General features: G+C 39.8%; 1 protein-coding gene across 4 annotated transcripts in view; it reads right to left on the bottom strand.

Moving 5' to 3' along the window:
* The window catches only part of VWF (von Willebrand factor), a 115,122-nt gene that overhangs the window by 87,424 nt on the left and 11,248 nt on the right, over positions 1–16,450 (bottom strand). For all 4 annotated transcript variants that reach the window (XM_065742304.1, XM_065742308.1, XM_065742307.1 and 1 more), the window contains 4 exons: positions 11,334–11,458; positions 5,621–5,837; positions 3,153–3,275; positions 629–740 (listed from right to left, as the gene is read on the bottom strand). In XM_065742304.1, the coding sequence (XP_065598376.1) occupies positions 629–740; positions 3,153–3,275; positions 5,621–5,837; positions 11,334–11,458 (577 nt within the window). The remainder of the gene's footprint in view (positions 1–628; positions 741–3,152; positions 3,276–5,620; positions 5,838–11,333; positions 11,459–16,450) is intronic.

Raw genomic sequence — 16,450 nt, 5'->3', positions numbered from 1 at the left:
GGTGGCCTTAACTGAATTCTTTAGTCTAACTGTAAATATCTGAGCACAGTATTGTCTGAACTCCATTCACAAACATATTAACGCTTACACATATCAGATGAGGTATACATTACTCATTTAGGCAGCTAGCCTTTCCCAAGGCTTTCACAAGTGAAAGAAAAATCATAAGCTATGCAGCTGAGAAAACCCAGCTTTGTAAGTGGTTTCAAGGACATGCCTGAGCTACCACCTCTTTGAAAGAAACTGGGTTTAGAGGTTAAATAAACGTAGGAAGTCAAAAACAAAGACACCACCATTGACACCAACTAGGCAGGGGAACCTATCTTATCCACAGGAAACAGTTCTGTACTACTTGAAGAAATGTGACCCTTCACATTGTTGTATCAGAACACATATCCCCTCTAAAAGTAGGGCTAATTTTGTATTTGTGGACAGCTCACTTCTTAGAAGGGGATGGCATTTTCAATAAGAAACCAGGCTCTGTGCCAATGAAAATAAATACTGGGGGGCGGAAGGTGGGGGGGAATCATCATTATACAAAGAGATTCCAGTCATCTAAAACAGTTACCAGAAGTGTTTCCAGTATGCTAGAGCAATAGCAACCATACCAGAACAACAGAGAATTTACCATGAGTTACAGTCCTGAAAGATGGTGAAGCCAGGAGGATAATGTCTTCCAGAGTGGATGCAAGAACAGTCAGAGCTTTCAACACAATGCTCACCATCAAGAAGCTTCCCCTCTGGATGCGTCAGCACATGCACACAAGACATACAGAGACACAAACAAACATGATTAGATTTTTGAGATCTTCATATATTTTGGCAAGACTTCATAAATATTATCACCTGTAATTAGTCATAGACAGCAATTAAAGAGAATGCGGCTTGCCAAAATGCTTCACGGGGTCTGACATCTACTTTCTTTACAGTGTTGCCTCTCTTACATACATGCCGAATGGTACATTTTCTAGTGCTTCCAGAGAAGCTCTTTGCTCAGCCAGTTCATGAGTTCAAAACAAATACTGGAATACACAGGAGTCAAACATGGGGAGCATGATCAGGTACAATCTGAACTAATCTAGGAGCCTGTTTAAAAAAAAAGTGTTCTAGATTATATACATACACAGATCAAGTATAAAGGAGTTAACAGACCTGACAGTAAGCAAAGAGTGTCCAGACAGGTTTTGTATTTCTTTTGAAAGAACGGAAGAGAAAAACAAGGTAGGAAATGAAGGAGCAAAGTTGAAGAGCAACAACAAAAATCTATTAGAGAAGTAAGCAACAGAAGTCTTTACAAGCAGTGTGCTTTTAGCTTTCTCGAAAAAGAAATACTGGGAAGGTACTGTTTCACAAAACTAGGTCTAAGGTTAACATATATTATGATGTAGAGATGTGGTTTCTCAACTACAAGGAACAACGAAGAAACAAGGAAGTGAGAGGGTTAAGTTTCCAACTTGAATCCAGTTTCTAAAAGTTTCCACATTACAACTGTGATTATATATTCTGTATATCTTACAAAGATCATTGGAGTCACAGGCACTCCAATAATACTCAGTAATTCTTGTCTAGGATGGCACCATAAGTTAGCAGTAAAAGAAAGGATAAGTTTCCTCTCCTCAGATCCCCATGTTGATAGGTAGCTGCTATTCCTCTGTTTAAGGAACAGCTACTGTTTAAAAAAAACAAACAAACAAACAACTGCTAGAAACTCCTCTCCCTCTTCAAGAGAATCCTTCCAAATGCCTGTAGAGACTTTGACCCTTTTCTCTGAAGTCACCACTGACAGTGACACACAGGTAGTCATTCTTCTCACATTCTTGTGATAACATTGCCTGAAAGAATCTTTGCTGAATTACCTTCAGTGAGCTATTCAAACAACATCGGAGCATTAAAAGGCAGCACAGCACTCCAGACCATAGAAAAAAACAGAACACCTATCGTTGTTTGATTTTTTCTTCCAACAAAAATAATTCAATTTACTTCTATTTAATAATTATATGTTGCATTTGAGGGAAAGAAAAATAATGAGAGATACGTATTGAATAGATTATTTTTATTCTTGAAAGACTAAAGGGAAGGTAAGAAGATATAATCCTCATCCTAAAACCTAAAATTCTCTGTTCATCTGGGAGATCTTCCTTTCCATTAAACTCAAAATCTTTTCCATGTAGACCACTCATATAACAGTAGAAGTACTGAACCACCAATTCTTCCAGTAATTTATTTCTCATGCAGTACCCTTTCTGATGAGCACCTGTATCTCTGTTCCTCAGTTTCTGTCCTCTTACACCTTTTAAGTGCTGGGCTGATCAGAGCAGATACAAAACAGAAAATAGCCAGAGACCTTATACAGCTGGTAGATTCAATTCCTTCAGTTTCTCTCTACACTCCCAGGAAAAAGTAAAAAAACATAATACCAAGCTCCTTCCTATGCAACAAAATAAGGTCCTCCACCTATTTCCTGCTGTAGTGGGATTGCCTGGTCACAGCCTGAATCAGTGAATGAGCATCTGAGTGACCGGAGCGGAGGAGCCCAGCTCCACCCGTCCTCTCGCTCTCTTCCTCTTAGTGGTCCGGCGGTGCTTCCGGGAGCACAGATACGCTCAGAGCCTGCGCAGGTTGCCCAGAATCTAACTCTTCTGCAGTTATGTTAAGAACAGTAAATAGAGAAGGAAGACTGGGAAAAAAAAAAAAAGATACAGTCATTGGGATACCACTTTTAAGCCAATCAGATCTTCTCCACAGAGGATTCAGTAATAAGTAAAATCATTCATCTAAAACCCTGAAAACTTTTGGAAATGCAAAGCAAGTTCTATACATGATGTTTAATTGAACACATCCAATATGTTCTGTTCTTTTTCCTTATTCTAATTTCCAGCCAAAAGCAGTTCAGAAGGAATCTAGATATTGCAGTAGCACACAGCTGCTCACCAAGAATGAAAGGCAATCTTGAAGGATTAGGTGTGACATTATTAAGTCTAGAAAAATGGCCCTTTCATGGAGTATATAAGCAGTATAGAAATAGGTTTATTCTAGGTTGGTCTGAGAAAAGAGAAGTGTTTCTATTTTTAGGAATATTTAAGAGAAGACACAGCTTTCTTCTAACAAAGTATGTAGTAGTACTGCCAAATATTTATCTTTAAACAAATTACCAGGGCAGCTGCAGCCATCAACACATTGTCCATGACATACTTCGTTGATATTCAGGCTCTGGCAGGTTTTGGCACAAGGAGATATACATGCCTTATACTCCATGCCAACTGGACATCTAGGCTCTGAAATAAAGAAAGAGAAATCAGAAATAAAAATTCCTGAACAGTTATTAAATAAATTTTCTTAATTACCAAAGGCTGAGACACAGAAACACCAAGAAGGTCATATCCTTCATAAGGAACAATTTCTTTTTTTAGACACAGAACAAGTTTGGAACTTGCTATAACAACATATGCTAGATCACGCTCGTAAATATTAAGAATAGGTATTTATTTATTTATTATTTTTAGAAAATTAGCCTTTGTATAGCAAAAGAAGACAATAACACTATCTTCAAAAAGGATACATGCACTATAGAGTAATAACAGCTAATGAAAAAAGAAAATAATCTCACCCCTTTCTACAATCAGTGATAGCTCAAGAGGAGTATGATCTCTATCTAGAGAGACACTTTCTTGGTTGCTGTCCCTTAAATAAGGGTGAGGAAGTGCAGATTCAGGGTCTCGCAACTTCCAGTTACTCAGGTGCATTGCTTGCAACTGAGCTCCCTAGGTTAGCCACACCTTAGCTGATGCTCAACCACTGTTCCAGGCTGTGACCTGTCAATTCTACTATAGCCTCTAATAAACCAAGACTTATTAACTAAAACCAAGTACATTAAGAAAAATCAAACACAGGAAGAAGATCTGCAATAATATCTAGAAAGCTTGGACAGACCAGCATGTTCTGTACCTTTAAACTGCACTGAAGTTTTGTGTTTCCAGAGATACTTTTTTTTTTTTTTTCTGGGGGGCGGGGGCACAGGAAAGTACCTCAGAAGACCTCAGGCACCTACTGTAAGATACCTTTGCCTCCACTGCCAACCCTTAAAAGAGATCTGGGAAGGGGGTGGATCCTGGCTCCACCCCTTCCAGTCACTCAGGTGTGTTGCTTGCACCTGAGCTCCTCTGGGTTGGCCCTGCCTTCCTACCAGGTGCTCATTCTTTCAAGCCATGATTAAGCATTTCTGCTACATCAGGGCTCAGGCATCAGCTTGCTGAAGTGAAGTTTGCCCAGCACCACTGTTCTCCTGTGCATGTCCTGCCTCCAAAACATAAAATTATTATCATGATATGAAACACCATAATAGCACAGATGAAGAGTCTCATATAATTAAGCTCCTACTGTGGCAGCAGACATTTCTGACTTGGAAAGTTTTGTAAAGTCAAGGATAAGAAATGAGCTCTGGGTACAGAGACTCATCTCATGGCTTTAGCAAGATTTACAGAGAGCCATAGCTGAACTGGGTACTCTGGCTTGTATCCTAAGCAAAGAGATTAGTTGCATCCTCTTTATATCTCAATGATAAAGTAACAAATTACTTCAAGATTTATCTTCCAGTCCTAACTATAACCCGAAGACCATGTTTTCTTTAGTGGTGCTCATTTACTGAAGAAGAAAATTGGCTTATAGGGCTATGAGTACAAATCATGCTGAATAACTACACGTATACTGAAAAAAAACTGTTCTAGGTAATATAAGAAGCATACACTGAAAACATATTGAAGAATTTTTATTATTATTTATACATGCATGTCAGTATTTAACTGAGTGTAGCCGAAATGCTAAGCCACAGCTTGGACCAGCATTTGAGAACTTGGCAGGGAGGCAGTGCCAATCCAGGGAGATCAAATGCAAGCAATACACTTGAGTAACTGGAAGTGGTGGGGCCAGGATCCACCCCTTCCCAGATCTATTTCAAGGGTTGGCAGCGGAGGCAAGGGTATCTTATCTGGAGATCCCTACATTACTTACATTAATTCCTGCATGTTAGGGACAAAGTTAACCTTTCCTCTATAAAAGTTATCTTTAGGCAATCTATGTACTTCTTCCTTTGCAAAATATCAGCAGAGATGCGATCAAGACCTCATAAAGCTGAGTTAATAAATGCAACATTTCAAGAATCAATCAGGATCTCTAACCTAGAAAAAAAAAATAGCCAATAAGGGAATATTCTAATACTTTAAGTAAATAAAAAAGAAAATAATTGTCTTTACCAAAATGCAGAGGGTGACTTTCTGATATTGATAAAGTCACACATATGAACTGCACGTAAAATTCTAGACATTGTAGTTAATGTGATTGGATAAATCTATAGCAGCTTAGGATCTTCATATATGGTTCAAACAATCCTTGCTTAAGGATTTTAGCAAAAAGGAGCATGACAAGGAGCTGGAATGGAGAGCAAGCAAAGGCACTTCAGATAAATTGAAGTCATAGGCACTTCAGAGTTTAACCTGCCTGCTTAACCCTCAAAAAGCACTAGCTGTTCTTAGCTGCAGCACAGAAATCTGTAAGAAAGGCATGATCTCCATAGGCGTAAGTAACTTGGGAACCATCCTGTCTGAGAACAATCCTGTGAACTTACTGCATGAGCTCTCTTCAGGCCACCCATCCAGAATCACTCCTTCATGAGCACAGTTCCTTGCATAATCAAGGAATACCAAGCAGTGACAGTTAATGCCATAGGTACAGGAACAGATGTCTTCTTCACAGAGATGGATGTATGGCTCTGGATCCACTAGATGATGGCACCGTGCAAAGGTCAAAGATGTTCTTAGTAGCTCACAGGTTTCCATGATATCCTGCGTGGCAAGTGAGTAGCAAGGAGGCAGAGAGGACAAAATAATTTGATTACTATAATCATAAGAAGAGGAAATTTTTTTTCAAAACACTTTGTCACCACTGCTGTTAAATAATAACACCTTGGTTACTATTTAACAAGAAGATGTTGTTACATCACCACATCTATATATACACAGAAGTACATTAACACAGCAATAAATATAAAATGTACTTCTGTGTGAAGCATCTCTTATGTCAGTTGACCGGTCATCAAATGCAGGAAAGCAAGGAACTGCTTACAATCCAGTGAAGAACCACACGGTGTCTAGAGTATCAGGAAGAGATGCACAACAAGGGGGAGGAACTTTCCAGTAAGGTAATTTAGAAGAAAAATTAACAGATCATCTTTCAGAAAATGGGGAACAGAGTAAATTTTAGACTGAATAATCAATTCTGACTGGAATCTGAGGAATTAAATTTGTTTTCCACTTCTGGTTTCATGTTCTTGTCACTCCTCCTGGCTTGTCCAATGTATGATAGGTTAATATAAGCCACATAAATATCAGGAAAATAACCCAAAGAGGAAAAGCAATTCTTTTCTGCTTTTCTCGCACTGTCACCATGCTGACAGTGCAAGGACAAGTATGCATGGTGAGCTGGGGAGAAGTGTGCTGAGACATGTCCTTTCAGATGGCAGCAAGCTAGGTTGTGAATTAGCTGTACACGGAACACAGACTAAGAATACACTTCATTCTCTGAGTGAGATTCTCAGGAAGACTTTCCCTTATCCTTACATTACGTTCATTTAGACTTATGTCTTCACTGCAGCTTTCTGAAAGGATGAAAATATGCTCAGTAGGTGGGAGAATTATTTCTGATACAACCCTGACACAAATAGTCAAAGCTTAACTTTCTACTTATTCACTGATGTTTTATATAAGCAGTTGTAATCACGGTGTATATTTCAGGTCTATTACAAAAAGGAGGGGCAGGTTAGATTTTTAAGTTGATTTGCTGTAATAACACATTACTCCTGAATGCCAACAAGTACTTGAGATGACTGTGCTTATTTGTGTTTATTTTTTGTGTTTATGACACCTCACTAATGATTTTTTTAAACCTTTTTCTCCCTATTATTCATATTATTCATTTAATGAATAATTAAAAATTGGCTCCTCTGCTCGGATCACTCAGATGCTCATTCAAGTATTATTTATTCTTGTTCAATAACATACCCAATGACTGATTGTCAAGAAAACAAGTTATATGCTAAAAATCAACATGCAATTATATTTTTTATTTATGTAAAGGTTTTCTTGCGGTTTAAATTGCTTCAGATATTTAATTCTATAAGAGGAATTATAGCTGAAATTTTCCTGTCTTTTAAATGTCTCATCTATATACTGTGATGAATTAATGGACATATCTTACTCTGAACATTATGTGCATTTTCTCTCCTTTCCTTAAAACTTAATGGTGAGGCTTAACTAGCAGAGCTCCTTGTTCTTTAGTTAGAGGACAGTACACGTGTGGCGAGAACAGAGCAGTTTCGCCCACTGCTGTAGCATTCCTGCCTATAGGAGCTGCTTCGCACAGAAAAAAAAAAAATCCAGACTGAAACAGTGCTTAGAAAATAGGAACAGTTAGAGTAAAACTACTATATATTATAATATATACAGGTAAAGATATTTACATTACTTCCTTTACTTCTGCATCAGTACCATTTTAAATGTTTCTTTAAATGGCATGGCAGTGTCTATGCACTAGTCACAAGCTCACTGACATTCTTTGTTCTCTACTCCCACCACACAGAATTGTAAGTGGAATTTCACACATTCTTTATAATTTTTGCAGCACTATTGTCTGAAACATAGCTTGTCTTTCATTGTCACCACTGCTGAAATGCACAAGTCACCTGCTCACTGTGCTAATATCTATTGTTAAATTTCCATATTCATTCAGCAAGTGCTAATGAATGTCCATAGGTACAACTATTTCCTACGTGGAGAAATTCAATTACACACCTTTGCTTTGTACATACTTCTATGTCAGATGACATTTTCATCAGATTGCCCTTCTACTGCCATCTGGTGCATGGTGTCATGGTTTTATGATTTTTGGTATTGATATTCCACATCATAACATCATGTAGTGCATTGAGAATTAAAGAATTTATGCTCCAGCTCCATGGATCATCAATAGTTATGGGTATACCTGTCTCAGAAGAGAAGAACTGCATTCCCCAGAGGACTTTGTGTTGCTTTGTATTTTTAAATTTTTCTGCTCAGAAGGAAAGATAAAAACTATCTGCGTGTAACGAGACACTCTCTTTCCTTTTGGTTCAGCCCAGCAGCGGGTGCTCGCTGCTGGCTCACCTGTGGCATTTAGTATAAGGCCTTCGATTTATCAGACACTCTCTCTTGCTCATTTGATTTGAGCTTCAATTCCAATTATATTGTATTATATTGTGTTATTTTGCTTTCCGATATCTTATTTAGTAAATAAGCTTTCCTACTCAGATCGTTGCTGCTGTTTTGTTTCTAGGCCCATCACCCTTTTTCCCTTTTCCCCTTCCTGTTTCCCAGGGCATGGGTCTGTGCGTCCCCCACACCAATCGTTACGGAACTGGGCTGAACCAGCCTGTAAACCATTGACACATGGTGACAAAATATAATGGAATACTGGTGGGAAGGTTCAATTTCTAACTCCATTCCACCAACATCTGCCCTGATGTCATGAGCCAACATAATAAAATAGGAGACATTACGTTCAGAGCAGCTCTTTGAAGAGAGAAGCCACATCTGCAGGCAGAGCCGCAGTCAAACATGTAAACTTGTATATGCTTTGGAGATGGAGTACAGGGAAGGATCCAGAACAGATGTTAGGGGAAAAAATGGGAGCTGGTTCAAGAACTTCAGCTGATACATGGCAGTGCTAATCAAGGTAAGAGCTATCCTTTATAAAGAGATTTACACTCTATTTCTGTGACTTCAAGATTTTGAGACCTCAAGTCCAAAGAAGCACTGAAGAAAGAAGAGGTATGTAGGTACCAGGAAACCTCCCTGTTGCTGTCTGACATGTGGACTGGAAGACAACAGAACAGAAGAGATGGAAGACAACAGACTGGAAGACAACAGAGGAGAAGTTCAAAAGCTATGAAACAGATGAAGCATTCAACAGACCCACATCTGTGACTACCAGCAGCTCCAGCAGACTTCTACTAGGCCAAGTACAATCAGAATTTCTACCAGTAACCCAGCTGGGAGCTGATTCTCTTGGTGCATAAGCCTTTTCTGGCCACAGTGGGCACTCACTCATGGCACTAGACAGCACTGAGATCTCTGTCAGCCCTGGCTTCCAGCTGGAGAGCCACCTTCTCCCTAACTCATCAGTTCCTTGATCAAGTTTCACCAATTCTTCAAATTGGTCAGTCACCATCTCTTCAACTTGAGAATAGACTCATAAAATGAAACTGAATGAGGCACAACACAAAGTTCACCACCTCCAAATTTTTCTAAACTTCATTATAAACCAATGCAACACTTTGGTTTGGGATTCCTTAAGGATGCTGGCTAAGTATCTGTGGTGTGGTGACAGAGAGAACTGCAACTTTGAAACGTGTGGGGCACGGAAGGAGAAAAAGGCTGAAGTAGAGCTGCTCTTTTCCTATCTAACACGTGACTGCCGTAGAGCTGCTCTTTTCCTATCTAACACGTGACTGCCTGGCAAGGAGGGAGGTTGGAAGATGGCAAAGTTTTACATTCTGAGATCAGAGGCAAGCAAATAAAACAAGCCATTAGAAAGTTCAATATTCTTGAGCAAGCACTAATTTGGCTGGACTTCTCTTAATATCACTGTGTTCATTCTTGCATAGTGAATAAAGTAATCTAACATTAAATATTGTGAGCTCATGAACTCACAACAGAGGGAAAACATTCAGCTAACATTTTTGTGGACAATCAAGCTTTGTCCAAGAATGGATCAATATTTAATAAGATATGAAAAAAAATCACATTAATTGCAGTCTGCTCTTCAGGTTGGATTTCATCTTGCATCTTCACTTTGATGAAGGGATAGGACACATCCTCAGCAATTTTGCTGATGACACAAAACTGGGAGAAGCAGCTAACACAACAAGGCTTTGCTGCCATTCAGTGTGATCTGGACAGGCTAGAGAACTGGCCCAAGAGGAACATTATGAAGTTCAATGAGGACAATATCCATCTGTATGGGTTAGGAGTAGACCTACTAGAAAAGAGCTCTATGGAGAAGGACCTGGGATATCCTGAAGAAAACAGGCTGACCATGAGCCAGCAGTGTGCCTCCCTGGCCAAGAAGATCAATGGTATCCTAGGGTACATTAAGAAGAGCATGGCCAGCAGATCAAGGGAGGTTATCCTCCTACTCCACTTTGCCCTGGTAAGGCCAAATCTGGAGTACTGTGCCCAGTTCTGGGCTCCCCAGTTCAAGAAAGACAGGGAGAGAGTTCAGTAGAAGGCCATAAAGATTATTAGGGTTCTGGAGCATTTCCATTATGAGGAAAGGGAGAGACAAGGGACTGTTCAGCCTGGGAAAGACTGATCTGGCAACCATCAGTGCATATCCGCCTGGCCTGTTTATGGCTTCTAAAATAAAAGAATCACAGAATTAGCTGAGCTGAGCTGCTCTGTGTTCCTTTAACTAGTTAGAGCTAGTATTTGTACATGTAAATGAAGTCCTCCTCCTGGCAGGAGAAACAGCAGGGTGACATGAAGTGTGCATGGAAGATTGCAGAGGCAATCATCTATGTCAGAAAGCCTTACTGAAGCATCTTCCTGCTCTGGTGATGCACAGGGCCATCAACTGCAACAGAAATACAGACAATGCTTTGTGGTGGTGGTGGCAACTGTTATGCAATGCTTTCCTGCTCACAGGATAATAGAAGGAGTTGCTCACCTAATGCCAAAGACATTTATTAAACACACTTTTCCTGAGTAATGTTGGAGTACCTTTGGCAAAAACTCATACTTCAGGCTCAGATGAGTGGTTTGTTTATCTGCTTGGTGTCTGAGTTAGGTTTGGGGTTTTTTTCTTGGAGGGTGAAGGTGTGGCAATATGTACTGTATTTGTAGAAATACAGACAGGCAGCCTGCAAACTACAAAAAAGCATAACTGCATCCTGTGCTCAGCCTTGAGAGTGCTGAGAGCAACCACACCATCACTGCCACCACCAACACATCTCACTGCTGCACCACATGCTGCCTAAACGAGCTCCTGTCAGACAAAGCACTGATCCCCACACTTTATGATACTTGTCTGCCATGTGGCAGAAAACGCGGTGCTTTACATAGATATTACAGATACCTCTAAAATCCCAAACAGGCATCTCCTACACCTGGCATCCTAACCACTTGCTGATGGAGGACTATGTAAGCTGTAGGACTCAACAAAATATCTACATTTCCCTGCCAAAGAGCAGACAAGATGCCTTCAGATAGGTGAAGTTGATAACTCGAATGGTATGTTGTGGCACAAACCTTCTCTGCAATATCAGATGAAATGTTGCACATGCTCCTTGGAGACTGCACTCTCTTGCACAACTTATTTTCATTGCGCAATGCCCAAGAGTTTGCAAAATCATAGCTGTTTCCCACAAGGGTTCCTGTGAATCAAAAAGAGAAGAAACATAGTTTGAGCAACAAAGGATCATTAATGGCTATTATAAATGCCATAGGCTGGTGAAAGCTGTTCATAAAATCTGTAGCACTTGAAAGAATTTATGTTCCAAATAGCCTAAAAGCCACCTTCCTCAGTCTGGATTTCTAAAATCCATCCCTGTGCAGCAGGACAGATCAAAGCCAGCAGAAAGCAGCTTCCAGCATTTTTCACCTCTGTATGAACATGATGGAAGTTATTTGCTGGTCAAACATATTCTGCAGAAACCTAGGCATGTCTAGACATCTTTATACTATCTTGAACAGTACAGATTTAGAAAGGCAAACAAAATAAAGCTGCTGTCATGAACCAGTGGAAGTATTTGTATTCCTGATCACAGTTAACCTTCATTTTCTTGATTTGTGAAAGTAAATCTTGTTTAAAAGAAACTTAACATACACCATTAACTGATCTTGCTTTGGAACTTGTCCTGAAACAGGCTTCTCTGCCATATTACAAGCAGCTCTTGGCCTAGACATTACTAGATTTCCACCCATTTTGCTTAAGAGCAAATCTGAAGGAGTCAGTCCAGACATGCCACAACAACCACATCCCACAGATCCCATGCAGCCCAGCTCAGTGTGCAGCCTGCACTCCCTGTCACATAATCACTGCAGCATCTCTACCTTGACGAGCAGTGACGTCTGGCCTCAGGATGCAGGGAGGATGCAGTGAAATGCTGGCAAATAATACAGCACTGTCAACTGTTTACAGGCTGGTTTGGCCCGGTTCCACGATGACTAGGACGGGGGACCCACAGACCCAACCCCAGGAAACAGGAAGCAGGAAAAGGGAAGAAGAGAAAAGGGAGATGGGCCTAGAAATAAAACAGCAGCAATAATCTGAGGAGGAAAGCTAATTTACTAAAAAAGATATCGGAATGCAAAATAACACAAAATAATACAATATAATTGGAATTGAAGCTAATGAATCAAATAAAATGAGAAAGAGAGAGTCCAAGAAAACAAAGGCCTTACGCTAAATGCCGAAGGCAAGACAGCTAGTGAGCACCCACTGTTGGGTCGATCCCAAGGGGAAGAGACTGTGTCTCCTGACAAGCAAAATAGTTTTTATCTTTCCCTCTGAGCAGAAAACATAAAAATGCAAAGCCATGCAAAGTCCTCTGGAGAACGCAGTTCTTCTCTTCTGAGATAGGTATACCCGTAACAATCAATGACCCACGGAGCTGGAGAATTAACTCTTTTATCCCAATGCACTACATGATGTTATGATGTAGAATACCAATAACAAAAAATCATAAAACCATGACAGGCACCATTCATTTGCAATGAAATTGTGTCTGCGTTCAAAGACTACAATTTGAAAATACATTGTATACAGAAACACAGTGTCGAATTTATTGCATATCAAGGAATGTTATGTAAAGACAAAATATCAGAACTGAAAGTGTCTGTCACCTCAAAAAAATATTTAAATAAAAATTAAAACTCAAATGGACTTTTATAAAAGCTACTTAACATAACAAATAGACTGCAAAGAAGTAAAAACTGTTTCCTGATGGTGAATTTGTTAAGCACAGTGTATGGAAAGCACAACAGATAAAATGTGCCCTGATTTAAAAACAAACAAACAAACAAAAAACACCAAAAAACCCACCTTTTTTCTAAAAACAGCTTGTCTCACCAGACTATAGCCAGGTGAAATGAAGAAACAGGAAAATCTATTGAAAAAAAATATGGAGAGAAAAACTCCTAATTTCAAATTTTGTGCTTTGGCTGTAGATGAAAATACTGATGCTACAGATACAACTCAACTTGCTATTTTCATTAGAGTCACTGATAATAAACATAATGTCACTGTAGAAAAAGCTTACTTATTGGCATTGAAAAGATGTTACTAAATCTCTTGATTTGCATGAACCAGTTAAAAAAAATACATAAAAGTAATTTTTTTGGAGTCATCATTTACTTTTGTGAAGGAAAGTGGCTAAGTTGGGGTAAAGTGCTAAAGAACTCTGCGAAGTGAAATCAAGTTCTTTATGGAATCAAATGGAAACTTTTTACCTGAATGTGAAGCTTTAGCACTTTTGGTGGATTTAACTGCTCATTTAAATGCATCTTAAAGGTGAAAAATCACCTTATTCGTGCTGTTTCAGACAATAACAGCACTTGAAATGAAACTAAAATTATGGCAAGCTCAAGTTATGTCAAATAACTTTAGCTAATGTATCAAAATACATTAACACAGTCCTGCTAACAGTGAAAAATATGCAGCCATTCTTTCCATTTTCATATAGAAATTTGAGAATAGGTTTCAAGATTTCTGAAAAAAAAAAAGATTTTTTTTTATATTTGTGACATTTTTAGCCAACATAAATATACTAATAGTAAACTTTTACATGAAATGTATAGAGATGCAATCAGATATTCAACTCAAAATTTAATCATGTCTCTTTTCCAGATTTTCATAAGCCTTATCTTACCAGGGAAAAGTATCCCTTTCTTCACAGTAACACCTTATTCATGTCATTGCTTTTTGGCAGGATGTACATTTGTGAACAGTTATTGTCAAGGATGAAGCACTGGAAGAATAATATTTCATCAAAAATCTGATAAACACCTTGAAAACTCACTAGGTATGGCAACTACTGCACCCAAACCAGCCTTATGCATTTAATACTTATATACACTATGTTTGTTATATATTTTATATGCAGCTCGCAGCAATTCCAGTTCACACAACGTTGCCCATACAAGCCAAAACGTTAGACAACTTGTAATCTGCATGGAATATACTTATTCAGAAATTCAAGGCACATCACTGCTTTTTAGTTTCCCCACAAAGATGGAGTTAATCCCAGAAAAAAAAAAATGCTTCCTCAGGTTGCCTCCCAAGACTTTGTCCTGGCTGACTGTGGGGCTACTTCTGTTTTCATGGTACCTGCTAAAATAGATTATTTTCTAACTCTTCCTCTGTGCTTCATGTGAGAACATTAGTTCTTACTATTAACACATTCACAAGATATTATGCTGAGAATACCTTGAAACATGATCCCCACTTGCATTGGAATTGCCTGGTCCCAGCCTAAACCAGTAAATGAGCACCCATGAGACCAGAATGGAAGAGCTCAGATCCACCCACCCTCTCTCCCTCTCCGCGGTACTTCTGGGAGCACATATACGCCCAGAGCCTGCACTGGTTGCCATGCCTCCCCCCCTTACACACACACACGCACGCACGCACACGCCTTGCTCTCTTCCTTCCGGCATGCCACAGTTTGAATGAGAAGCAGCTTCATTCCTTAACCCAAACAGTTGCTGGGAGGGGTAAGTTAATTCCCCTTTCTCTGGTATCTTGTTCTATAGCACCTGTATCGCAAATAAAGGCTCTGTCATCACCTTTGTTTGCTTTACATTTGGCGAGCCAAGCAGCCAAACACCTTTAAAGACATTCTCATATAAGCCTCCTAAAATATTCACTATGACATTTCTGAATACCATCATGGGGTGGTGTATAGAAACTGTTGAATCACGGCCTGAAACACTGATTGATTGCCTGAGGCAAGTACTGAGTCAGCTGCAGGGGCAAAGGTGAAGGTAATGGACCTGTGTGATGGGAAGGGTTGGAGTCTGGCTCCACCTCTCCCAGGCCCCATTTAAGGGCTGACCACCGCTGGGGAAGGATCTCTTGTTGGAGATCCCTCCCTGGTGGAGTCATCAGCATGCCTTGACCATTGTAAAGGTGAGCCTTCCTTTTCTTTCCCAGTAGTCTGTGTACCATCTGTATAAAGCCACGTGGAAATATACCATCCCCCATACTATTCCATCTGAATTCCTTTCTTTAGAACTATGCACTCTACGGGTGGTTAGCACAGGGAAAGATTACTGATTTAAAAGACCTTTTGCCAGGGCACATCCCTGTATTTCTAGGATCCCCATACCATGGGATTGCTTCTATCCTTGAAAAATGGGGCCCCTTGAGGGACAGAGGGAATGTCCATGAGTCCCCCAGCCCATCTAGCTGAGTATTTTCACTCTCTTAACAAAGAAATACTGACTACTCGGGGGCAACAGTTAGCTAAATGTATGGTGGTGTGGCCACAGCTGAAGGCCTTGAACCAGCTGTACGTAACTGAAGAGGCTGGTGAAAATCAACTACTGAGTGACCATATTGAAAAACTGGAGAGACAAGTCACAATTTTGACATGAAAAATACCTAATCCAGTCACTCCCTTATGAAAGATCCAGAACATCTCTCTAGAAGTTACTGGGGACCTGTACAACCCACATAAATTGGTTTCTGTAAATGAAGGCACTAAAAGGTTGAATCTTGAGGTTCCACTCAGGCTAGATCCCTTTGAGATCTGACCAGTTGTAACTCAAAACACAAAAAAAAAAAAATTCAGGAGAGACCAGCAAGACTGCCCCCTGACCAGTGGCCCCCTGCCCAACGCACCGCACGTGTAACAGCTCACCCATATACAGCAGCTGAATTGATGGATTTGGTACAGTGGTTTAGATAAAAAAAACAAGAGAACATACTAGCATGGCTGCTCTGGTTATGGGACATGGGGGCAGAAGGTGTTATGGTAAATGGGCCAGAAGTTTCAAAACTAGCATCCATTACAACTCCCCTGCCCTCAGACAAAGACTATATGTCACTGTCCAACATAATGATGAAAATCATTCATTAACCAAATGGTTAACAGCTGTGTGCTGTATAACACAGACAAATAAAAGCAACATACCATTAAATCTATATTTATATGTTCCTCTATGGAGGATTTGCAAAATTACATTTGGGAATTAGGTATGAGAGAGGCAATCTATGAAGATGATTTTGAGAGCCCAGTCCTGATAAAATTTTCAGGAGTAAGGGATCTCATCCTGCAGCAAGCTTCACCGCATCAGTACGGTACTCTGACATCCATGCTGAATCCCCTAGTGGCCTCAGAGACCATCATACAACAGGCTGCCCA

The sequence above is a fragment of the Cyrtonyx montezumae genome, unplaced genomic scaffold (assembly GCF_038088225.1).
Source record: "Cyrtonyx montezumae isolate F1298 unplaced genomic scaffold, pur_monq_1.0 scaffold_3, whole genome shotgun sequence".
Lineage (NCBI taxonomy): Eukaryota > Metazoa > Chordata > Aves > Galliformes > Odontophoridae > Cyrtonyx > Cyrtonyx montezumae.
This window is presented reverse-complemented; position numbering and strand designations above follow the sequence as displayed.